At 40.6% G+C, this 24,662-nt stretch overlaps 3 protein-coding genes across 17 annotated transcripts in view; all 3 read right to left on the bottom strand.

Moving 5' to 3' along the window:
• Nucleotides 1-22,777, bottom strand: part of LOC119551717 (transient receptor potential cation channel trpm) — a 53,534-nt gene extending 30,757 nt beyond the window's left edge. For 4 of the 15 annotated variants that reach the window (XM_037861201.1, XM_037861210.1, XM_037861214.1 and 1 more), the window contains exons 1-2: nucleotides 4,749-4,886; nucleotides 4,030-4,262 (exon numbers count right to left, since the gene is read on the bottom strand). In XM_037861201.1, coding sequence (XP_037717129.1) covers nucleotides 4,030-4,077 — 48 coding nt within the window. In that variant the 5' untranslated portion in view covers nucleotides 4,078-4,262; nucleotides 4,749-4,886. Of the gene's footprint in view, nucleotides 1-1,362; nucleotides 1,607-4,029; nucleotides 4,263-4,748; nucleotides 4,887-20,216; nucleotides 20,540-22,049; nucleotides 22,069-22,174; nucleotides 22,335-22,591 lie in introns of those variants that run through there. The other 11 variants (XM_037861217.1, XM_037861218.1, XM_037861220.1 and 8 more) reach the window with 9 other exon arrangements.
• LOC119551720 (NADH dehydrogenase [ubiquinone] flavoprotein 1, mitochondrial) lies at nucleotides 9,246-10,871 on the bottom strand. The gene has a single exon (XM_037861221.1). It carries the CDS (start codon nucleotides 10,829-10,831, stop codon nucleotides 9,359-9,361), a length of 1,473 nt encoding a protein of 490 aa, XP_037717149.1. The 5' UTR covers nucleotides 10,832-10,871; the 3' UTR covers nucleotides 9,246-9,358.
• A 472-nt stretch (nucleotides 22,778-23,249) lies between the features above and the next one.
• LOC119550316 (G patch domain and ankyrin repeat-containing protein 1 homolog) lies at nucleotides 23,250-24,581 on the bottom strand. The gene has a single exon (XM_037858923.1). The coding sequence runs from the start codon at nucleotides 24,401-24,403 to the stop codon at nucleotides 23,393-23,395; it is 1,011 nt and encodes a 336-aa protein (XP_037714851.1). The 5' UTR covers nucleotides 24,404-24,581; the 3' UTR covers nucleotides 23,250-23,392.
• Between the last annotated feature and the right edge of the window lie 81 nt (nucleotides 24,582-24,662).

Genomic DNA, 24,662 nt, shown 5'->3' with positions numbered 1-24,662 from the left:
AATATGCAATGGCACTGAACTGAAAGCCAGAACCTGCGGCTATCCAATTAAGTTCGCCATCCGGAATCGAGCATAAAAATTGATGCACTCGCAGTTAGGATTAAACCACAGCAGGTCGATAATGTTCAGCCGCAGGATGCAATTTGCCGGGCCACCTGTCTTATCGAGACCGATAAAAGTTGTGCAACATAAACAGCACTTAATACCCAGCACATCAGGCCCCGTCATCCCAGCCTCAGCCCCATCCTCATCCGCCCGTGCATAATGCAAGCTGGCGAATAACAAAAGGGGAGTTGGGCTATGGGTGGGTCCTTCAGTGTTTCACCTGCTGTGCTGACTTGTGGGTTCCCAAAGTGGAAAATTGATGGAGAAGCCGCCGCCGATGCTGCAGGAGCTTATGCTGATGCTGGATGCCGGTCTTGCGGCTGTTGCCATGGCTGATGAAGTGCCACATTCGTTCTCGAAAACGCCAGAAGACGTCGCCTCATCGTCCTGATGGATTGGGGGTCTGAAGTGGCAATGGGGGACATTCAGCGATTTTGCCGAGTCCCGCTTTTGCATGGTTGAGTCTCAAAAGAAGTGCGAAATTGACTTTTTGTAGAGTCCACCTCAAAAGTTTGCTCACTGGCTCAGAACCAGAAATGCCAGCAATCCATTCAAAAAGGGATTTGAGACTGGGTATAAATAATAAAAGGGGATCTCTCGATTGCTGCCCTATAACTGGCTTTGGGAGGAAGTGAATTTAATAGTAAGTAAGTTTACTTTAAAATCCATTCAAAAATGGATTTGAGACTGGGGATAAATAATAAAATGGAATCCCGATCTATCTTCTATAAGTATAAATTTATTTATTTATATTTATATATTTATTGGAGGCCAATTTAAGTCTGCATTTCGATCTGCCAAGTTTAAATAATTATGAAAATAAGTTGTCAAATCGTTAGATTTTGATTGGATTTTTTCCGAGAAATAATATTTAATGAAAAAATAGGCAACCTAATAGCAGAGAGAGCGGAAAATAATTTAAAACATTAGTCATATTATGTGATTTATTAGCAACAAAAAAACATTATAATGGATCAGTTATTTTTCCCCCTAAAGCTAAATTGTCATCACTAAGGCGACTGTATTTCGTTGGGAATTCGCTCTCCGCTTCACAGTCGACAGCTGCTGATTAACACAAAACGGCAACAGAACGGCGGAGACATAACTACAATAACAACAGCCACCGAAACAGCAAACACAGATATGTCAGGCGAATCACCAATAGACCGGTTAGACCCCAAAACCCAGCGAACTGCACTTCTCCGTCGTACAATCGCCAATTAATTACAATTACTCATGCAGGGCTGGTCTACTCACAAACACCCAGTTGGTCTCGAAGTACATGGTCAGCTCCAGATGCACTTGGTCGGCGGGTTTGGGGGTGTCCACATGCTCCAAACTTACTCACGCGACTATCTAATCTCGCGGCGAACTACGCTTACTAGGCGTACACGGTGGAAAAAAATTGAAATTCTGTTGTTTTCGTGGTTTTAAAAATTCAGAATTAAAGATCTGATAATCAAATTATCATTTCAATTCGTAAATTTTATTTGTTTTAGGAATTTATTATAAAACACTTTTGAACTTTATTGGGGTTTTCATTGAAAATCTGCTCTTGAAACTTAGTTAAACATCAGAACTATTATTTTGACCACAATATTACTGTCTGGCTTGTTTTTGAAAAAAAAAAAAAAGGAATATAAAATTCATTATTTTATAGTTTTTCTTTCGTTTAAAAAAAAAGGGATGTTTTTAGTCCACATGCTCCAAACTTACTCACGCGACTATCTAATCTCGCGGCGAACTACGCTTACTAGGCGTACACGGTGAAAAAATTTGAAAACCTGTTGTTTTCGTGGTTATAAAAATTCAGAATGAAAAGTCTGATAATCAAATTATCATTTCAATTCATAAATTTTATTTGTTTTAGGAATTTATTATAAAACACTTTTGAACTTTATTGGGGTTTTCATTGAAAATCTGCTCTTGAAACTTAGTTAAACATCAGAAATCTTATTTTGACCACAATATTACTGTCTGGCTGGTTTGAAAAAAAAAAGTTGAATATGGAATTCATTATTTTGTAGTTTTTCTTTCGTTGGTTGTTTTATAGTACATTAAGAGATATTTTTCAGATAATTAAAAAAATAAAACTTATAATAGATAATAATTTTAAAGGTCTTTCATTTAGTGAAATAGCTTTTGAAAATAAAAAAGGTAATTTCAGCCAGATAATGTGTTTGAAAATGATAGTTCAAATGTTGAAAATTTTTTACTTTAAGGTTAATAATTGAAAATAATTTATAGTTATAAACTTTTAAATATTTTTTACCACGAAAACATACGGGATTTGAGCCAACAAAAATATTGCTATGATTTTAGAAGTTCCCTTTTCTCGCGGTGTAGTCGCTTTCGGAGCGAGCGATTCCCGCTTGGCTGGCATGGAGCCGCATCGAGTACTGAGCCATCGCCGCGGAGAGCTTTGCCACTCGGCCAAGGCGAGCGGTGTCAATTAGCAGCACAAATATAGGGGCAATATTATCGACAAAGCCACAACAACAAGAATCGAGAGCGATAAGCCCCTGGGAGAGTGTAACGCATTGCGTTCTCTGCGATCTCGACGGGTTGGCTTTCTGTATATAAAGTCCGGGAAACTTAAAGGGAAACTTTAGCAGTTTAAAAGCATTTTAATGCCCATCGCAAGCGGAAAAATGTGCAAAGCATAATTATGTTGATTCTCAAAGTTTTCCATTTAGCCTTCACTTTAGTGCGGCCCCCCATGGCCACAACTCAAACAATTAAAGTTTCGCCGGCGAATAAGTCAAACAGCTGGTCCCCCAACTATTTTGCCCACTGATAAGCAGCTGTCAGTCAAATTGTTAGATAGTTGATAACAACACCAAGAATCTAAGAGACCAGAAACTCAAAAGATACTCTTTCTCAAACAGGTGTCAATCATCTAAAGTTCCTGCTTTGGTGCATACTTTCAGGCGGTTACTGGAACTTCCCTTAATCAAAGACCTGTTCTGGTCTTCACTTTATGGTTGCCAATTTAAGAGCATTTTACTGTATACTGTAGTATATTAATATAATACCCGCAACGTTTCTTGATCCAATATTTTAGAAGGAAAATATAAATTAATAAACGTTTTTAACTAAGTTAATCTAAGAGAAAAATTATAAATGTATTGTATTCCGTAATGGAATTTTCATATCTTTCAACTAAGTCATACGACTACAATGCTATATGATTTATGGAACTTCTCTAATTTTTTAATTATAATTACAGAATTGTAAGATTTAATATTTAACCATCGAATTCCCATCAACCATTTCAGAACTAGGTGCATAAAAAGCCATGTTTAAAATACATACTATGTTATCTAAGTACCTCTTAGCCTAAAATAAATAGAATGTATGTTTAAGCAGCATTCCATAATCCTAAAACTTAAATTTCGTTAAAATATTACCGAAAAATAAAATGTTAAGTAGTTCACTTTTACAATGTTGGCAAAAGTGAAAACAAGAACAGGCCTAATTAAGAAAGCCAATGTCTAGGTGAAGAAGCAAACTAGTTACTTAAAATAGATCTCCAATAATACTTTAAATGGCCAAAAAGTTGGGCCAACTAATTACTACGAGATAGTTCAAAAAGAAAACTACGAACAAGAACTCGCAATAGTTTGGCTACAAAACTACACTAGACAGCTTCCAACAAGGCCATTGAAAGGGGGGGTGAAAACTCAGGAGGTAATTGTAGAGCGAGATAGTTCAGTTTTCCACAACAAAGCAGTTTGGCAGTCAGTCAAATAGCAATTACAGAGCAAAGAGCAGAGGAACGTATCGGTTTTGGATGGGTGAAATATACTATATAGATCGAAATTAAAAGCACCTGAAGAGATAGGCGTTAAAGGGGGAGAAGATATATATGGTATAGTATTCGGAGAGGCTCTCGATCACGGGAGGTTCGATGGTGTTGCTTACCGGTTTCGCTTTGGGTTTCTGCTTGGCCAAACGCTTCTGTTTCAACATCGTCCACAGTGGACGCACAGACACGCACACATAAACAACTGAAAACAGGAGTGAGAGGACTCGGATGGTATATAGTTATTGGTACTGGTTTATGGTGGATACGATGGACTGTGGACGGTGGTACGGGTGGACGACGGGTGGTATCCGCTTCAATTGATTTCCGCCTGCGAGTGAGGCTTCTTGGCCTGCAGGGTTAAGAAAAACAATTATGAAATATCAATTATTTATGGACTCGCTGGTCTCGCTTTGTCTTTGGCGTGCAGGCATGCAGAAGGATATTTGTGCCGGTGCTGTGTCGGTTCTCCATGGGGATTTGTCACGTGTCATGCAGGATGTATCTTCTATAAAGCACCCAAGCTCACAAAAAAAAGTAAGCCCCTCTCTGTATTAAAGCCCCGCCTTTGTGCGTCGGCTAAAGTGTAAACAAAACGGCACAAACAAATGAAAAACGAAAGCCAGGACCAGGACGCACAAAATTCAAAACAAAATAAATACAACGGAATTTTCCCATTCACCTTGCACCCAATTATGAGGCTCTCCAAGGAATGCCAATGAAAGGGTTTTTCTGTTAATGCATGCTAATTGTGTTTGCTTAGGGAAACAGGACGAGAAAACGAAACGAAAACGAATAGGCAAAGAAACGAAGACTCTTGAGATCCCCGAGTACTTACCTTGACGGGTTTCTTCACGGGCACTGGACGCGAGTACTGGTGGTAGACCTGGACATGATTCGATGTGAATTTACCCAACATGTGTAGCTCGAATAGAAGGTGGCGGCGGAGCGGGGCGAAATGGCTGGTGTAGTTCTGCAAAGAGTTGAATGAATTATTAACACACCGAGTCCCAAGTTCATATTCAACACTTAAAAGCTAGGACCTTTTCTGCACTTGCAACGAAAGGCAAGTGTTAGGAACTTATAATTAGGTAGAAGTGGTGGGCTCTTAATTACAGCTTTGAGTTTTAATTACTTTGCTGTAGTAACCAATCATTTGAAACTGAATTACTAAATTACATAACAACATTTACTTTATTCAAAGACTTTGCCATAGCTCTAAGCTACATTGTGCAATATATGTTCATAAGGGATAAAAGGGATGTTCTGTATGATATTTTAGAGGTGCTACTTTCACCCAGCTTTACGGTGAGCATTAAGCCATTGAAGACATGCCAACATAAATGATTTCAGAAAAATGCGTTTGGCTTTAAAATTTATCACTCATACGTACTGTTGGCATTGAATAATTCCTAGATTTAAAGTAAATACATTTGTTTTTGATTCTCCCTTATTTTTACAATTATTCCAGGGAAATGAATAATAATAATTATTTAGTTAACAACGCTGTGAGTAAACTATTTTTTGGGATAAATTTACTTTTTGAGTAAACTTTAAGACCAATTAGGCGATTCAAAATTATATTTATATATCATTTTGAATACATTTTTAGCTCGCCAAAAAATAAATTTATAGGTTCTGGAACACAATGTGCAAACGGGTTCTTCATATAACCTTTCAGATATTTCGATTGGGGAAATAAGTTGAATTTTTAATTGAGTTAAGTAAGGAGGTGTTTTTCATGAATTCTTTCGAAGTGTGGAACTTATAACCCCAAGTATGCCAAGTTTAGGAATAATTTTGTGTGGCAGACTTAAACAAAATAAATTTCAAACATGTATAAACAATTTAAATCACATTTTTATAAACATTTTCGTTTTTACTTAACTTTAATAATATAAATGTAGTATTATTTGTTCGTCATAGACTTGAAATCCTTTGAGCTGGAAAGGGAACCCCTTTTTTTGGCATCAGAAAACTCCCAGATGACCTTTCTATTGTGACGGCCTGCGACACATGGCCAGCATCCTCCGACTCCAACTGCGACTCCGTTTTGTGGATACGCATCCCGAATCCGTCTCAAGTGACAGGACGGGCTGTTCTTCATTACGGTAATGCGAGATGGCCACAGTTCTGGACAGGACGTGAGTGGGCGGACCCGGCCAGAGCCAGAGCTCCAAAGTGAAATGAAATAAGCGCTGGCAACAGCAAAAGTTATGCCAAGTATTCCCGGCTAAGCATGAATCAAGTGCCATAACACGAGCTCCCCGGCAGACCGAGAAACAAAAAGCAAAAGGCAAAAAACGAAAGGCGAAAGCCAGAAAAGCGAGAAAGTAAAGCCCAAGAAAAAGTCCTGGGCCGCGTGCTCTTAATTTGCGGAATTCAAGACATTCGCTTTCATTCGAGATTATACTCCGGCATTATAATCCGTCGGATGGGTGGGACTCACAGCCCAACATGTTGGCTGCACTAAACACTCCAGAGAAAGAAAAAAAAACCGCTGTGTAGTAGACGATAAAATCAATATCTAAATACGATTCCCACCCACATGTGATTAACTTTTGTGCAGTCAGTAAGGCACAAAATTCAGATAACGCGTCATTAAATTTATGCATGAACAAAAGACATTTTAGCCAAAGTACGCAGGACACGTCGGTCCTTCGTCCCCTAATGATTGCTTCAACTTATAATTGGACTTTAATAAGCAATTGCCTGGCAGGCACTGAGTGTGTGCGTGCTTGTGTGGAATTATTCAGGATGCTTTAACTTGTTGTTCGATGAAAGGAAGGAAGCGAACTTCGGTGGCAACGTGATTAACTGGAGGGACTTAGTGCCATATCAATCGCGGATTAAGTACCGCAACTACTTGCAACAAACTTGAGAGGACCTAGCCAAGTTTCCTGCGGTTTTCATTCGCAATTTGCAGTGAGCCATGGCCCAACCACTTGAGGACTGTTCCTGAGTGCCACAATCAGTCTGCCGAGTCCGACGATGGGTGTGAAATTTATATGCCCGCCCGCATTTGCGTCACTGTTTAAGGATTTTGCCCCACTGGCGCGCAAATGATTGCGACGGCAAGGAGACAAGGATGAAAGGACCTGCCTCCGGGGGAACCAGAACCAGAACCAGGACCAAAGGAAGAACAAGAACCGGAGCCATGTGCCTCGGCATGTGCTCGGTGCCCCCACCCCCAGTCCACATTATTTTCAGTTGTTTTATAACAGCGTGATTCTAATCCTCTTAGCTTTCTTTTCAACATTTTCTAAGGAAGATACACATATGTGTTTCCGGTTTTAGTGTGCGATATGACACACAATGAGTAATAATTAAAAAGGTTTTTTTCGCTCACATGTATAATTTACCTATTCATGTAGGGAAATTGATAGCCTTAATCCTATTTAAGCTAAAAATAGACATATAAACTTTAAATAAAAATATTATTTTCCAGATTGAATAATATGGTTAAATGTTTAAATAAACATATAATTATAAAGTGAATTTAAACACACTTTTACAAAATTTACAATGTTATTCAATAAAAAACATCTTTGATAGTCTTAATCCTGTTACAGATAATAATGCACATTTAATCCTTAAATGAAAATATTATTTCCCTAATTGATTAATATTGTTAACTCTTTAAAAAAAGGTTAAATAACAAGGTAAGTTTAAACACATTCTTAAAAAATTAACAATCCTGTTACAGATTATAATGTACATTTAATCTTTATATGAACATATTATTTCCCTGATTAATTAATTTTGTGAACTGTTTTAAAAACATTTAATTATATAGTAATAATAATATAAACACACTTAAAACATGTGCAATTTTATTTAAATAAAAAATACCTACGCGACGACAATAATTGAGTTTTAGTTATTGGTCGGGACTTTAAAAATATTTCTTCTTTATTTCTGAATGGTTAATTGTATGGCTACCAGTCAATGCATATTTGGTAATGTTTAATTATTAAATAAATTTGAAAACTGTCATATATCAGCATTTAAAGGGTTGGGGATATCATAGACAGGACTTCAACCAAGGGTTTAAAATATGGTCTGCATACTTGAAATAAAACGGTAATCCTTAACTCCCCCTAAGTGTTAATTGCATGGCCATCAGTCATCGCCAATTGGGGCTGGAGGCACCTCTGCGGCCATTGTCGTCGAGTGCCAGGAGTGCTCGCCTGCCCGGATGAATGGGCTCCTAATTGAGATAAGAGTGACGCAGGCTGCTGCCTCAGGCGATGAGAAATGAACCTAGGATGTGCCAACTCAAACAGAAAAAAATAACACTTTCGCTGGCACTTTCTCCGGCGATGTCCGAGCCAAACAAATTAGCGGGGCCAGAAGCGGCCAGCAGTATGTCTGGCGAACCCCGATTATTGGGAATGCAAGGGTATAGGGCTGGGGCCGGAGAAAGGATAATGGCAAGGGTAAACTGACCCACAAACACGATTAAGGGGCCCAAGGACACGGCCTCGTGTTGGGGGTAAATCTTTGTGTGTTCGCTGCTGTTGTCTCTGCAATCATTCAAGCGCAGACAAATGCCCTGGTGTTTGTTTATGTCAACATTGTGTCCTCTGCCACTTTGACCCACTGCCACACACTCTCACATGCTCTTCATCCTCCACGATTTTTCCCCATTTTCCTGGCTTTTTTTCTATTTTTTTCCAGGACATCACCAACATAATGGCTCTCATCAGCTGAAAACTGAAATCCAAGAGAAAGCAGCTAACTAACGAGAGCGCCGTCCACAAACCGGATTGAATAGTCGTTTAAACTGTCATCATTCGCCGTGTGCCAGCAATGATTTGCGAGCCCCCAACCGAAACATTTTCCACTGGATGGACTCTCGAGCGGATTGTAGTGGTCACTGAAAGTAGCCAGAGATTTATTTCTCTTTGACCGCATTAGCCTGAGCTCTTTCCGGACCCATTCATCTTAATTAAATCCCTATCTCTATCGTTAAACAATAGGTTTTAGTTGCACTCCTAGTTTAACTCGATTTGTCCAGTCAAATGCCCACTTATCATGAGTTATTTAAAAAATCTACCGAAAGTTGTCTAAATTTATCCAAATTTGAAAGAAATTAAATTATTTGTTATACCAAATCTTTTGCTTGTCGCTAAAATTGGAAAACATATATAAGTACAAACTATTATATGGCTGTAAATCTTGTTGGTCGTAAAATCAATGAATCTATAATAAACAATAATTGTGTATAATTATTCTGCCCCTGACTTTCGAGAGCTCATCAAATTGGCAATTATTAAAATTGACTTATACTAGCGCAAAATATAATTTATGATGGCAAATGTTTGCCATTCAATGATAGAGAAAATACCAATTTTATTTTTCTGCTTTTTGAAAGGAACTTGAAAGATTTAAAACATTTTTTTAAGGTTTCATGTGCAAATAAATTAAAATTCCAGGCTGATTGCATCAAGATCCCTTGGCAAACTTGAGTATGCGTTCCTGTATCTGCTGGCTAAACATTCGCACCAAACTCTCGGCCACACTAACTTGGCTGTAGGCCAGGGCACAGATGGGTTTGCTGTTCCTCATCTTGTCGGCGATGGCCAGTGTCCAATCGATCTCGTGGGGATGGGCCTGACCCTTGACGAAACGGGCGAACATCTCCGGTAGCCATATGGCACCATCCCGGCAGTAGGTGCACTGCTTGCAGGTGTGCTTCTCATAGAAGTGGATGGAGCGCAGCATCACCGCTAGAGGATCGCTGTCTTTGCTTATAACGATGACGGATCCACATCCCAAGCCGCTGCCCGCCGAGATCAGGCAATCGAAGTCCATGAGAACCTCCGTGGCAGTTGGTGGACTCAAGAGAGGTGTGGACAGACCGCCTGGGAATACAGCCGCCAAATTATCCCAACCGCCTTTGACTCCACCAGCATGACGTTCTATTAGATCCTTCAACGGAATGGACATCTCCTCCTCCACAGTGCAGGGATTATTGACCTCACCGCTGATGCAATAGAGTTTGGTGCCCGTGTTATAACCGCGACCCAATCCGGCCCACCATTTGGCTCCCCTTCGCAAAATGGTAGGCACTACGGCAATGGACTCGGCGTTGATCACCAAACAGGGGTGATTAAAGTAACCCTTCTCGGTGAGAAAGGGTGGACGACGTCGGGGTCTGCCCAGTTCACCCATCAAACAGTTAATCATGGCCGTCTCCTCGCCACATAAATACCGATCTCCTCGCTGGACCATCACATCGAACTTGATGCCCGTTTCGCAGGCATTATCCCCCAGCAGACCGTGATGATAGGCCTCGGCCAGGGCAAAGTGCAGGTTGCAAGCCTCGTTGTAGAACCTATTCCGGATGTATACGACGGCCCTACCGCATCCCATGGCCACGCCCACCAGGAGCATGCCCTCGATCAGTTTGTGCGGCTCGTGGCGCAGGATCTCCCGATCCTTGCAAGTTCCAGGCTCTCCTTCTGCGCAGTTCACGATGATTACCTTGGGTATCTTTTCGGACTTGGTCTTCCGCAGGAACTCCCACTTGAGTCCGGCATAGAAGCCAGCTCCTCCACGTCCACGCAGTCCGCTCTTGCTTACCTGGTCCATAATCCATTCGGGACCCTGCTCCAGAAGATCCCCGGTGCGATGCCAATCGCCCCGCTCGCAGGCTCCCTCTAACCGCCAATCGTGGCGTCCATAGAGATTCTGGAAGACCCGATCGCAATCATCCAGCGGCCCACACTTCTTCTTGGTATTCGGTGTATATCCCTTTGGCGTAACGGAAATCTTGGGCCTATCTGGACCCAGCTTTGTGGACTTTCCCGACTCCTTGACAGCCTCCTTAGCCCGAGTTTGGACCAGACGCAGTTGCTCTCTCCACCGAGACGGCCAATTGCCTTTCAAAATATGTGCTTGTAAAATAGATAACATGATTTGGCCTGTTCTTAAAAAGCCAGGAAATGGAATGGCAATTTACTCAACGAATGCTACTACGAGTACTACCTTACAAAAGTTACTGCAATTAAAATTCCCTATAACATAGTAGAACTGAGCCACATTTTAAATATAATTCCATTTAAATTGTGAGTTTACTATCCTTTTGTGGTTTATAATATACTATATAAAATCCAATCGCTTTCAATTTGTCTTACTAGAATCAAGTTATTGCTGTAGATACACATGTTCATATTCCAAATTTAAATCTATTTGCTGACAAATGATGGCAGCGGGTGGTTTCATCCTTGCAAGATGAACCCTGCTCTATTTTATTCAAATTTGGGCTCAAATTAGAGACTGAAGGCCAGATCTAAGCCAGCATTTGGCACAAAATCCTTTTTTAAACGAGTTTTCTTGCCCAAAAGACCATAGACATAGACGGACAGCAAAGTAAATACGTCGGGGCCAAAGTTGGTCGACGACAAATTGGAAGACTGAAAGTAGCGCAACAAATGCTGCCATAACGACAATGGGACAATAAATTCAGGAATATACCGGCAGCACACCCCACAACACCCACAATCACCCACAACCACCCACATGGCAGATGCGAGGCGCTTTCCCCAGTGCGACGACATGTGCGAATGCGTATACGTAATTTTCTATGAATCGAGCAGCAGCAGCCGAAGCGAAAGCAGAAGCAGTGGCACAGACAGCCCCTTTCAATTTATGCAGCCATCCGACAGCAATTCGCCTTTAATGGCAGCCAACAAAAGGCAGCCCGAAACCAGATGAACTGGAGAGGAGTATGTGGTATTTGGTACCTGGTAGCTGTTACCTGTTACCAGGACCAGCAACCTGAGAGGGTTTCAATTAGCGGGCTTTGTGTCCCAAAATGAAATGGTACTCGCACGCAAATGAGTTGCAAGCGACAAACTGGAGTCTCGCCCCCCGGCCAACTCATTAGCGTAGACTAATGGGCGCCATGAGGAGCATCCTGAGGGGATTCCAAGATGCACTCCTGCTGCATTAAGAGATTTCGTGCAGGTGGCCCCAACAACCCACAAATCACGGATTTAATTGGCGGAATTGTTGACTTAGGACTGCGGAGATATTTCAGCCAAGAGACCAAATTGGCCAAAAGTTTGGCTCTTGCTTTAAGGACACTACACTTGCAGTTAAGCCACTTAAAAAAATATTCATAGTCTTTGTTATTATTCATAGATTCAAATTGCTTGTTCTTATATACCCTTGAAACTAGTCATTTTTATAGCATGACATGGTTTCATGCAATTAAAATAGTTCGTACAAAACAGAAACTGGATATGCATCAGATTTTTAAATTACTATACCCATAGTTCCTATGACAACGATATTATATAAAGGTCCGGTTTTATATATAACATTATTTTAGATTCTGAAATGTTATACCCGTGAGTAGAATGATAGCTGAACCCAATAATGTATTTAAATATTAGCGTGAAATAAACTTACATAGTTAACAAATATAAATGGCATTAGGAAACATTATGATAATATTTTTCAGATGTTCACTCCCCAGTAAGTGCAGTTCCTTGATATGCTAAATCTTTGTATTCTAGAATGTAGAATATAACCAACCATGACCTCGAGTTCAAAACCATTCGATTTATATTTTCTTATGTATGCTTTTTTCAACATCACTGTACTAAACTATACAATATAGTATTTTTTTTAGGTGTTTGCCCTCTCGACCCTAATGCCAGAGGGTAAACTGCAATCCCCCGCCAGAAGTCGAGTTGTCGCTACCCTTGCGGGAGGTGTTTGTGTTTGTTTTATGAGCTTAGTTTGCTCAGCTCTGGTTGATTTCGTTATTATTATTGCTGGGTAATGTTTTATGGCCACTTTGTGGCTGTTTTCACACCCAGTCGGCCAAAGACCACAAAGCCACCGACCAAAAACAATCAGGACAGCAGGCGCTGAACACTTTTCTGCGCCACGAAAAGCAAACAATCCACGCACACCGGAGATTAGCTCTAATGGAGTAGCCATTCCAGTTTCGGTTTCAGTCCACAAAATAACTGAACAGATCCCATCGCGGAATTCACTCCCCTGTTTGCATTAGCAAATGCATTGTGTTCTCCCTCCGGGGGATTTTGTATTATGTGTTGAATACATTAACGATTGGATATTTAAGGTACACTACGACTAACTAGTTGTTCGTTTACATTTATTCAACAAATATCTATGTTCTATAAAGGTTTTCAAAATAGCCTTAATCCAAGAAAGAACCATTCAGAACAACCAAGGATCACTACAACTTATTTATAGAGTATTTAATGTTGTTGCCATAACACTACAACTTCTTTACAGAGTATTTAATGGTTGTGGCAAGCGACATTCCTACCGAAAATTTATAGACGCACATGCCTGTGCTTTTTGTGTCCTTGCTTTCCATGTGTTGCAAAGTGATTTATCAACCATTAAATGGTATGTAGGTGAACAATGCCGAGGACAATTAAATCGGAAATCATGAACCTACACAATTTATCGATATTCAGAGTGATTGGATTTCCCTATTTTTGATAAACCACTTTTTTATGCTAATTACTGGGTTACGTGCAGCTGAAGAATCCCGAGGTTAAATGGCCCTAACAGACTCTCAACTAACTGCATTTACCGCACATTTGACACTTGCCACATGTGCCAACGAGTCGATATTGGCACACTAAACTAAACACCAATCAATAGACGCCCCAAGGACACTGCCGCCGCCATTGACTTTAAATAAGCTAATTTACATGCACACATGGAGCTCCTGGTGGCAATTTGTAAGCGTCGACGACAATGCCAGCAAATTTACAGCCCACGGAGGCAGTTGCAAGTGCCGCAGCTGCACATTAATGGCCTGGTTGGCCCACTGGCAACCCAGCTTCAAGTGCCAGACCCACCAGACCCACCATAACCACCAGATCCTCCACTCAGACCCCAGACGATTGTGGTTTGTCTTCAGCCAACCAGCCAGATGCTGCTTGTTTTTGCCATCAGCCATCAACTCATTATCGAGCAAGGAATTGAGCAGTTCATCCAACTGTTGCATTGCTTGGTATTGGTTTTTGGGTTTAAGGGAGATTCATGAATTAATTAATTTAGATTCAGAACCCAAGAACCAAACCGCTTCCAGATTTTAAGGCTTTAGGCTACGGAATATAAAATACAAACATATTTGTGATGGAGATTAGCCCATCTTTAATAATTTTGTAGCTACTTCAGGGATTTTCAAGGAGATTTAAAAGCAGTATGTACCCTATTTGATATTTTACTCCAACTAGTTTTCAATCCGGATTTAGACTTTAGGAAATTGCATTTTTGAGGGCCAAAGTTTGCTCAGCCAACCTACATTTATTCAAAGACAAACGATCTTAACCACCAGAGCAAATATTGTTGAATGTTTAACAAGAGGAAAACCAGAAAAGTTAGATTTACACCAGCTTTACTGTTCTTCAATGGCTTTCCACTTTTTGTAGCACACTTCTGAGGGCAGCGCATTAAAGGTGCCAACTTCAGGCATTAAAATGTAAAAGCAATCTCGGTTATGGGCAAACAACAGGTACCAGGTAGCCAGGTAGCCGAGTGAAAGAACGCAGGTGAGAAGCGTAAAATTCACATTTAAAGGCGGCAAACACAAAAAGGGCTAAATGTCCGTGAGTGGGCTCCCCATAAACAAAACTGAAAGTATTTATAACATGCAAACACGCGGTGGACCATGGTCATTTGCATGCTGACCCCACAAATATGCATGTATGTATGCATGAATGTGCTGTATGGAGTGGAAAAGGGGTGAAGGGTCAGCGCCTGCAAGTTAATCACGTGCCATGAAAAGTCACGCGTACTTCCCAACTGGCGACCCCTGCAAAAAGCTTTGAACATGGGCAGACAATTTCAAAAGTCGTGAAATCAGGACAGCCGAATACATGCAAGTCAATGTGTAATAATGCACACGAAAAAGCCAAAAAACAACCAGTGCAACGTATTGAGGTTGCACAAGTTTTGGAGGTCAAAAAACAAAACTTTAAGACCAACAACAGCGAATGCCAAACAACGTTAAAATTGCAATCTGAAAATACACACAACCTTAAGGAAATCTTAAATTTATCGCCGGTATAAAGCGCTAGTTGCTCCCATTTAATGGGTAAAAAATAAAGTTTTCGAATTCCATGTGATATGTCGCGAAAGCAACGTAACTTAATTGCTTTCAAAGCGTACTTAAAGCCAGTCATGGACATCTAGTCCGTTCCAATAGTTCATTTCACTACACCATGTTATGGCCATAGTGGTGGCTATAAAAATGTCCAATTCCGACAATGCGTGTCAAGCTCTTGGAAACCAAAGGAATTTTATTTGCGACCATTTTACGACCGGTTCTTTTGATGGCAACAACATGCACTAGCAAACTTTCCACTATTTATAACACTCAATTACCGACCGTGATTCTGAAACTCGGGCTTAATACGAGTGATTTGAATATTAAAGCTATGGTAAAAGCACACTCATTATAATAATAAATTATGGAATTAACACTGTGGCCAAAGGTAAAGTTTCTCTTGATAGTTATTTTTCAATTTGGGTTTAATAGGAGTTATTTGAATATTTAATATTATGGTTAGGGCAATTCCAATAAAATGCAGAATATACCGATGATATGGAATAACAAGTCTCACTATAAACATAAAGTGTGCTATACAATGCTTAAAGAAGTTTCTATAGGTGGATGAATGTGTTTAAGGTTGCCATGCCTAACTAGAGTTATAATAATAATTTAAAGATTTAATATTAGTTCTAAGGAAGTTTATATTAAATTAATCTTTAGTATTCACTCAAATGCCCCAGGAACCAACGAAACTAAAGCACTTTAAGCACGGCTTCTCAAGGTCAGACCGTTTTCCCCGCCATTATGTTTTTACCTATGTTTGAACATCCCATCCTTTGTCGGGTCTTTCCTTTCACGGGGTCACGCGCATAAATAAATTTAAAAATCCGTCCCATTCGTTGCAATGGCACGTCAACAGTTTTCCCCGGTCCACTCCAGACGTGTGGGGGAAATAAGTTTTCCACTTTCTTATGCACGTAACTTTGGGTGCAAGTTCTCGGGTTTGGCGTATGCCACATGACATGGACAGTGTCTTATGGGTGAGCACTATGCAACGGAGTGTTGGATAACTTGGAAATGTTACGCCATGCCCCGGAATTTGGGCCATTAAGAGGCTTATGTCCGGTTCAAAGGTGTGTTTGTCGACATAATGTGAAAATCTTGTTTAAACTTTAAACCGATTTTCATATTTGCCGAGTCGGCCGCATGGAACAATGGCACCCAAAGCGAACAACTGATCCCAAAACCCAAATCGCCAATATGCCGCCTCTGAATAAACGGTGGGTGGTTGGGTAGGGTTGGTTCTGTTTGGTTTGGATTGTGTTGTGGGCAGCAATTCACGGGATTTGCATTTAACAGGGTCCGCAAATGCGGACTGCCAGGAGCCCCATGTTTGCCAATACTCATTCGCCACCAGGGCACTCAAAACGCTTTCCGAGCACAATGAATTGAGGATTGTGTGCGGCTGAATGGAGCCGAAGGTGCAGGAAGCAGTAGGGGGTGTGGAATATAAAACCTATTACAAAATATGTTTGTGTTTCATTAAAAATTTAAGACCCTCCCTCCACCAAAGAAAAATGAAAAGCAAAGCTTCCTGTTTATGACATGCGACAAATTTATTTTACCCAGGCCATTTGTATTAAAAATTCTTCACTGATAAAGTTATAAAAACGAGCATGTTATGTTGCGACAAAAAGCAAGTAAGCGAGTATTTTATATTATGCAGAAGCATTAAAAACAAAATCCAAAAATAACAGACCCTGTGCCAAAATCAATATCTGATGTATGCTATGTATGTAGAGTGCGCTAATATTATTGTTAGCGGTGTATGTATGTACATAAGCAATTTATAAAGTGTGAATAGTGTTTTGTGGTGTAAACAAAAAGAAAATTGTTGATTTATAAAGCCGATTACCATATATGATGCTCATAAAGTCCATTAAGCCTACAACACAATAATTTGTGTTTAGATGATGTATGGGTACTTTTACCTGATTTCTGTATAAGCAATGCAACAAACTTTTAACACCATAATAATTAACATTAGCAATTATATATGATATAAGTATAGTGTTTTACTGAGATATAATTTTTAGATACCCAATGCAAATTCCATTTAATTTGACTATATTTCATTTGGCTACATTTTATTTATAACTAGGTTAACAAATAAAGTACACATCCAAAGTGCTCACAATCTGACCAGTATACCAAAAAATTTCACTTAACTCCAATCGATAGGGGAAAAGGAGACAGTTATTGGTCTGCAGGATGACAGACCATATGATATTGGAAGTCATTAACATCAGATCCATTCGATTGCCTATCAATATTTGGATTAGGCCAGCATATTTTTCCTTTGTTGCTGGCTGGCAATAAGCCAATCGTAGTAATCTATACTTTATGTTTTGATGGTCAGCTGTGGCACCTACTTTATAAGCAAGTATAGTACGTTCCCTCCCCCGAAAACCCCAAGTTATTAAAGGCACGTGCGCCCAACTGATACGCTTCACTTTATCACATCCAATAAACTTTTACCATTGCATAATACTTTCTGTATTTCATTTATTTACCACACTGAAGTGCACTCTGTTTGGCTATCGTAATAAGTACATATTTTTGTTTTGCCTTTCGGGTCGTATATCAGTCTGGACATTTTAATTCGATTCTGTAGGTAAGAGAAGAAAACTTTCGCTCTTGATTTTATTGCACAACTGGATAAGTGAATTGATAAAGAGATAATTCGGTTGTTATCGCACTCGTAACATTCTTATCTCAAGCGGTGACGGTCTCAGATTATGAAGAATAATAAAGTACCTTTTAATTGCAGACCAGAGTCAAAAACCTTTCGAATAAAAAAACTGGCTGCCGGCCTGTGTCAATAAAAGAGATTAACTGCCATTAAATTGATGCAGTTTTAAGCCCTTAATAAATTAAATATGGCAATTAAAGCTTCGCGCATTAAGAACTTTGTTTTGTTGAGCAAATTTATTGGTAAACAAGAGGGGATTTAATTGTTTACCTTTAAAGCACATATAAATCAAAGTAGAAAGGTATTAAAATACGACAAGACCATCCCGTTTCATGACGCAATTCGCTTAAAAAGCGGTGCGTGTGCTTAGTTTTCGGTGTTAATCAGTATTTATCTCAGTCAGGAAACTCATCTTGAGAACCTTGAATTCACTGTTTACCCTGTCGCTCCTGACGTTCCATCCAAGTCGAAATCTTTATTTGTATCTACGGGGGTGTAGATGTATCTTGTATCTTGTATCTGTAGCTTTGTATCTTTGTATGCTCTGCCGTCTCTGTCTGGCTGTGAGTTTTGTTTGCTTTTGTTTTATTGCGACTTGTTGACGTTCTTATTGCCGCTCTGGCTGTTGTTGTCGGATTCTCAAGTTTACCAACTTGCATAGCAATGAAGCGATATGAATATGCGAGTATGGGGGGATCCACTTTCTGGCCAGGATTTCGCCAGCCATTTTGCCACGTCTTTGTTGCCACTTTTGGCCAGATTCACGATGACATTGTTGCCAACAGCCTGTCATAATTTTCAATTTTATACCGCCGGGCTTTATGCTCTCACCTAACCGAGACTATGGACTCCATGGACTCCGGGGTTTATGTATGTATGCATGAGTGTACGAGAAACCGTAAGCCGCAAATGTTTGCTCTACGTGTCTTTCTGACGTTCTCCACTTTCCCGGGGACTAATGCATTAAGTCGATTTCGCGCTTCAATGGAGTTTGTTGCCGCTGCCACAAGTTTTGGCATCCTTCTAGCCGTATATGTCGACTTGGCTGAGCCACTTTTACACGCTCAATCGAATGGCTCCTCCGACTGGCTGACTGACTGATATTTTTGCCACACATTTGCTCTCGAGAGTCTCGAGAGTCAATGGCACGTTAATAAAACGTCGCCAAACGAGCTGGGATTTTCGTATTTCGTATTTCGCATTTTCCGATAGTTACCCGCTGGATGCGTAGGAAGCTGGCTCAACCCGTAATCAGGATTCAATTAAGCTTTTTTAAAGAAAAATTTAATCAAACTTCGCTGACCTTTTCCGCTCCCGGGAAAGCCAATTAAGAGTGGCAACAATAAACGAAAAGTGGGCTAAAAGGGGCAAATCGGGCAGGAGTTTTCATAGCCCGGGCTTAATTAATGTATCAATCTTTGTGTTGTACCCACTCTACGGAATGTCAAGCCCTTCATGGGGCAATTAAGAGTCTATTGAAATGTTGACACTGGCCGCAACAGGACGCTTTTCGGTGTCAAAGTTTAGCCGGGAAAAGTTCGAGCGTGCTCCTGTGTTGTTCTGTTAAAGGAGCTTCCATCATCAGGCGTGTTAACAAGTCGCACGCACATTATTTCTAATTTATGTGCATATTTCAAAATGCGTGGCCTTGGGGGAAAGGGAAAAAAAACAACAGAAAAATAGAGAACAGTTGTCTGGAAAGTTGGGCCGTCCCACTAAATCACATGCATACGTCTTGCGAATGAGTAATGTGGGGCCCGTCACTCAGTCGTCAGTTGGTTCCCCCAAAAACCCCACAAAAACCCCCGAAACCCCAAGAAATCCTCCACTACCACTAGCCTGCTTCTTATTAATGTTAATTACTGCTGTTGCTCTACGCAAAGCTCTTTATCCCTTTAAGCCACAACACATTTGCGAGCTTGCCAACAAACTTCAGGCCTAATTTCTGTTAAATTTTTTTCGCCCTGCCACTGACACACTTACAGCCAGAGGCGTCGCTTAAAGGGGGCGGAGATTTTGGGCAACAATTTATGCCGAAAGTTTTGGCAAATTGCTCATTTCAAGCACCGTTTGGTATGCAACACCTTCGCGATATTAGAAAATTCCTGCAGGTGAGAGATTTATGCCAGCCATCGTCCTGCCAATTGCACTCACTCTCATCTCAACGGAATTTGCATTCCTTTTGCAACTCTTAAGGATCAAAACATTTTGTAACTTTGTATTATTAAGGAATGAAGAAAGGAAACGGTTTAAATCAAAAAATTTAAAAACCATTAAAGTAATACCGCCTGCCGCAAACCTATTTTAATTATGTTTTTTTTTTTTTTTCAAGTGAAATACAGAGTTCCCAATCCCTGTTAGTTCATTTTTTTTTTTAATATAATACAACATTCTATTATTTTTTAGTTTAAATGTAAATGTATAGCAGCTTTTCCCTCTGTGCACAAACGCTCACTAGCGTCCTGCGAATTAATTTGCATTTATCTAGCTGGTCTTACCTGGGAAAACACTTAAAAGACTCGGAAGGCGCGGCCAGGCGGAAAACGTTGGAGCAGTAATACTTGTCTCTGGGTATAGTTGATGCTGAATAAGCGAAGACGTGGATGCTGATGTTTTTTTTTTTTTGATGGTGCTGTTGCTTCTGGGGCTTTTCTCGTAGACACTATTAAGACCTGGATGCCCGAATATTGGATCAAGCATGCTTAAGTTTGTTATTCAAGTTCATGCTTTTTGTATTGCTCATTTCGATATTGTTGTTTATAATTGTTGTAATTGTTTTAATGGTTATTATGTCGGACTACACGAAATTCGGGTAAACAATCTAGGGGTTAAACGCCAGCAATTTCAGGTGTTCAGCAATTAAGAATTTTCAAATAATATAATATCCGTGTGTTTGCTTAGTTTCGTTTGATTGCAATTTATTTTAACTATTCGCAAATATTTGGTTCTAGTTTCGGGGCACAAAGGAAAATGGAAATTGAAGGGCCCTCAGGAAGGGGAGATTTTCCACTCAGAGGGGGTACTCGACTTTTGCCATTGGCATTGCCGTTGCGTTCAGGCAATGACCCGGAAGTTTTTGGCATTTCATTTATCTCATCTCTGGGCTCTTCGGTCCGCCTCTCTTGCTTTATATTACAATAATAAACATTTAGCATTTTCATCTTGGCTCTTATGTTTGGTTTACGATTTTAAAGATTTACGATTTAAAGATTTGTTTCCACCCAAGCACTGAAGTAAATAGGCGTTTGCTTGGCCTTCTGCTTATACAGTTGAACTTCTATAGCTCGAAACATTGATGGTTATGACTTGCACCGATTTTTACTGGATTTAAGCAAAGATACTAAAGAATGGAAAAAATAGCCTCCAAAAAGACTTTGTCTTTTTAAATCTTGGATTTGGAAATGTCTAAACTTACACTTCAAAACCCTAAGGCTAATTAAGTGGAATTATTGCTTTTTGTCCAAAACTATTTATAAAACTACCTTCATCTTAAAGGCTGTTATATTCTATTAAACAAATAAATCTTGTTATTTTTAATACCTATTTTCATAATAGATATAAAAGGAGGGGCTTAGAAAATCAAAGTTATAATCAGGAATCTGAAATCTGATCGAGTAGGATTTAAAATATCACTTAGGCAAATGAGACTGTTCTAAGAAAAACATAATCACAAATAGGTAATACATAGATGTGATGACTAAGAAGGGACTGTTTCTTTTTCGAAAAGTGAGCATTTCGCAAGCTTGGAACAGATTCACAGCATTCCAGGGAATCGTTGAGATAATAAAAATATTCTATTTAGTTTATTCCGTTTTTTTCGCCCCACCCCCGCCTCACTTGACTGGTTATGGCATTGTGTTGTCTAAATAATAGAATCGAATGGGGTTAATGGGAGAGAAATGCCGTGTAAGGTCCAGTGGCAGATGCAGAGTGCAACATTGGGAGGGGGTTTTTTAAAATCAAAATAAGCGATATTAATTCTTACTCGTTTTAAATTTATAATCAAATTACAATAATTTTTAAGCTTAAAAATCATAAATCAAAATTCCTATGTTAAACATCATAAAACATGAAAAATCTCTGTTTCGAGAAGGCAAGTCACCCCCTTTTTATCCGCCCCTGATAAAGTACAGCAACAACGCAAGTTCATGGAGAGGCCCTGATCAAAGCGGGTGGCGGGGGTTGGAAAAAGAGGGGGAGGCTGGCAATGACGATCGGGGAGCGAGAGGGCAACACACAAAGAGAGAGCGGAGCGAAGAGAGCCGCACGATATGTACATAGTTCAATGCAAAACCAAACAAATCACCGAAATAAATGCTACGAAAATAAACCATAAAGCCCAAGAACATCGGAGCGTATATTAAATAATATTGTTTTTCTTTCTCATGCAGATTCCGTGGGTGAAAACCGAGTTATGGCGACGACGACTTGGTAAACGCTTTTTGTTATCACTCACGGTGTAATCACATGGCAGCGTTATTTGGTTTAATTATTCTGAAATAAGTGTAATTCTAGCCAACTGCGCGTTTTTTGGGAATTTAAACGGGTAACGAGACACGGCACACGAAACAACACACGATAACGGTCGTCGGCAAATTTGTTAATTATTTTAAAATTATTAAATGCGCGCAGCGAACGGCACACGTTGGAGAACAACAACAAATTGGAGCGACGCTCCGCAAAAACGCTCTCATACACACGCACACACACATACACACACCGCCACCAATCAGCTGTTCGTGATCGGCCGCAGCGTTGCCACCTCCTCGAAATTCGGAATACAATTTTTGAACATCAAAATAACTTTGCCGTTTGCCGTTGACCAAGCGTTTTTCCCCAGGTGCTTTAATAATTCACTTTTTGTGCTGTTTACCTAAGTGGAACGCCTGCTGCCTTGGTGACCTTGGGGCCGCACTCACTCCCACTTTTCCGCTTTTAATTGCCGGGCGTTTGCGAGTACAACTTTAAAACACGCACTGCTAACTTATTTTTATTGCAGTCCGCGGCCGCCTTTTAGCCAATGGTGCGAAAAATGAGGAGCCACCTAACGGTACAAAAGTCCGAACACGACTGAGCGCAGGATTTCGGAGAAGTTCCTTATATACCGTTACGAAGCGGAGGCCAAAGCAGACAGGACGCAGGCGCAAAGCGGAAACGGTGTCAACTCGCGGCCTCAGGGTCAGGATGTCAGGGAGAGAGCCGCGGAGCCGGAGAGAGAGCACATGCAACAGCATTGCCCGAAACTCACACTCCTCTCAACACCCATCCTCATCCTAAGTCGCATGGCCAACTAGGTTGGCGGTAGGTGGCGCTAGACGGAATTAGGAAACCCATATTCTCCGATCCAAGATCAAAGGATCATTTTTGAGTTCACATATTGAGAGTGCATATAAAAGCCCCTATTCAAAAATGACAATTTTTTAAACTTAGAGCTGGTTTATGGTTTACTTTAGAAGGCGGTAACAACATTCTTTTCTCTTTTTCCTTTTAAATACAGATGTAGCTAGCAGTTGTTGCCTTATTCCATATAGCCAGTCAATGCGTTAAGTTAAGCTTATAGGTTTTATTTTAACTATTTTAATCTTATCAAAATTAACGACTTAAACTAAATACATATTCATATAAACAAGTATGCTACAATTAAATCACCCAAAGCTTTATATGTCAAATAATCTTAGCTCAATTCCCTGCGCAGATGCCGCTCCCGTTTCCATTCCTGCACTTTTTCCCGCTGCATATCGCTCCGCGTTCGTCTCTGCTGATATATGGGATCCCTTCTTCGAACAGCGTTCAAATCATAGGCTCCAAAGTGAGTCACCCTCGCCGGTTGCTGTTCGATTCCCAAGCCAGTGCGTTGCTTGCGAAGAACGGTCTTCACTGGGTACAGTCGTCCACTTTTACTGGGTCCCAATCCGTGTTCCTGATCCCAGCCTTGTTTTACCATCAACTGCAGTCCCCGATTCTTGGCGGAAATATTAAACTTGTGTAGTTTATGGGCGGGCAGGGCTTTTAGATTGAACTGGTGCACGGTGGAGGTTTGATGATCTGGCCAGGGGGTCTCCTTGTAGTCCCTTTTGCAGATTTCGCAGTAAAATGGACTGTTGATATCCACGGACTCCTCCCCATCGCTGCCTTCAGCCGAAATGGGTCGAGATTGCAAAAGTTGAACTACTTCCGAGTGACCCTTTCGCTGTGCCAGCTTAAGAGCAGTATTTCCGGATTTGTCTGCTGTCTCGACATGGACGCCCTTCTGGAGAAGCCAAGCCACTGTCTCGGTGGCTCCTTCACAGGCAGCCATCATCAAGGCAGTCCAGCCAAAGGTATCGCGGGAATTCAGATCCTCTTCGTAGATCTCCATTTGGCTCAGCTCCTCCACTTGGTTGCTGGTTGCCAAACGGAAGAACTTGCTCTTATCAAATGGCAGTTTGGGCTTCTTCGGAACAACCTTTGTTTCCTTTGTTTTACTAGAACTGAGGGGTGGAACTTGGCTGGTGGTAGGGGCATCCAGGACTTCCTTGTAGAACTCCTGAGCCTCCGCGCCGTTTAGACCATTAAGTTGGTGCTTAACCGCTTTCGGGGACTCGGGAACACTATCCGGATCTCCTGCACGGACGAACCGCTTGAGTTGCAGTGGCAGTGTGGTCAGGGCCAGCCAATTTGGATGCAGTTCTCCGGACGAATTCATTAAGCTGATGGTTATATTCTATATTGTTTTGATTTTAAATCATCTGTTGGTCGCAGACAACACAGCCGCATTGACTAGATACGACACTGGTGATCCAATAGTTGAACTTAGTTTTGTAAATAAACATTTAACATATGTGATCCAGGGCTGCCAAAGTGATTGTCTGTTATCGATACGTCCAAGTCATCGTCCGTAGCGATGACAGTTACTGTATACTCGATAGGCCACAGTCATTATGTAAAGGGAAAGGGTCCGTTTT

This window comes from Drosophila subpulchrella, chromosome 2R (assembly GCF_014743375.2).
Source record: "Drosophila subpulchrella strain 33 F10 #4 breed RU33 chromosome 2R, RU_Dsub_v1.1 Primary Assembly, whole genome shotgun sequence".
Lineage (NCBI taxonomy): Eukaryota > Metazoa > Arthropoda > Insecta > Diptera > Drosophilidae > Drosophila > Drosophila subpulchrella.
This window is presented reverse-complemented; position numbering and strand designations above follow the sequence as displayed.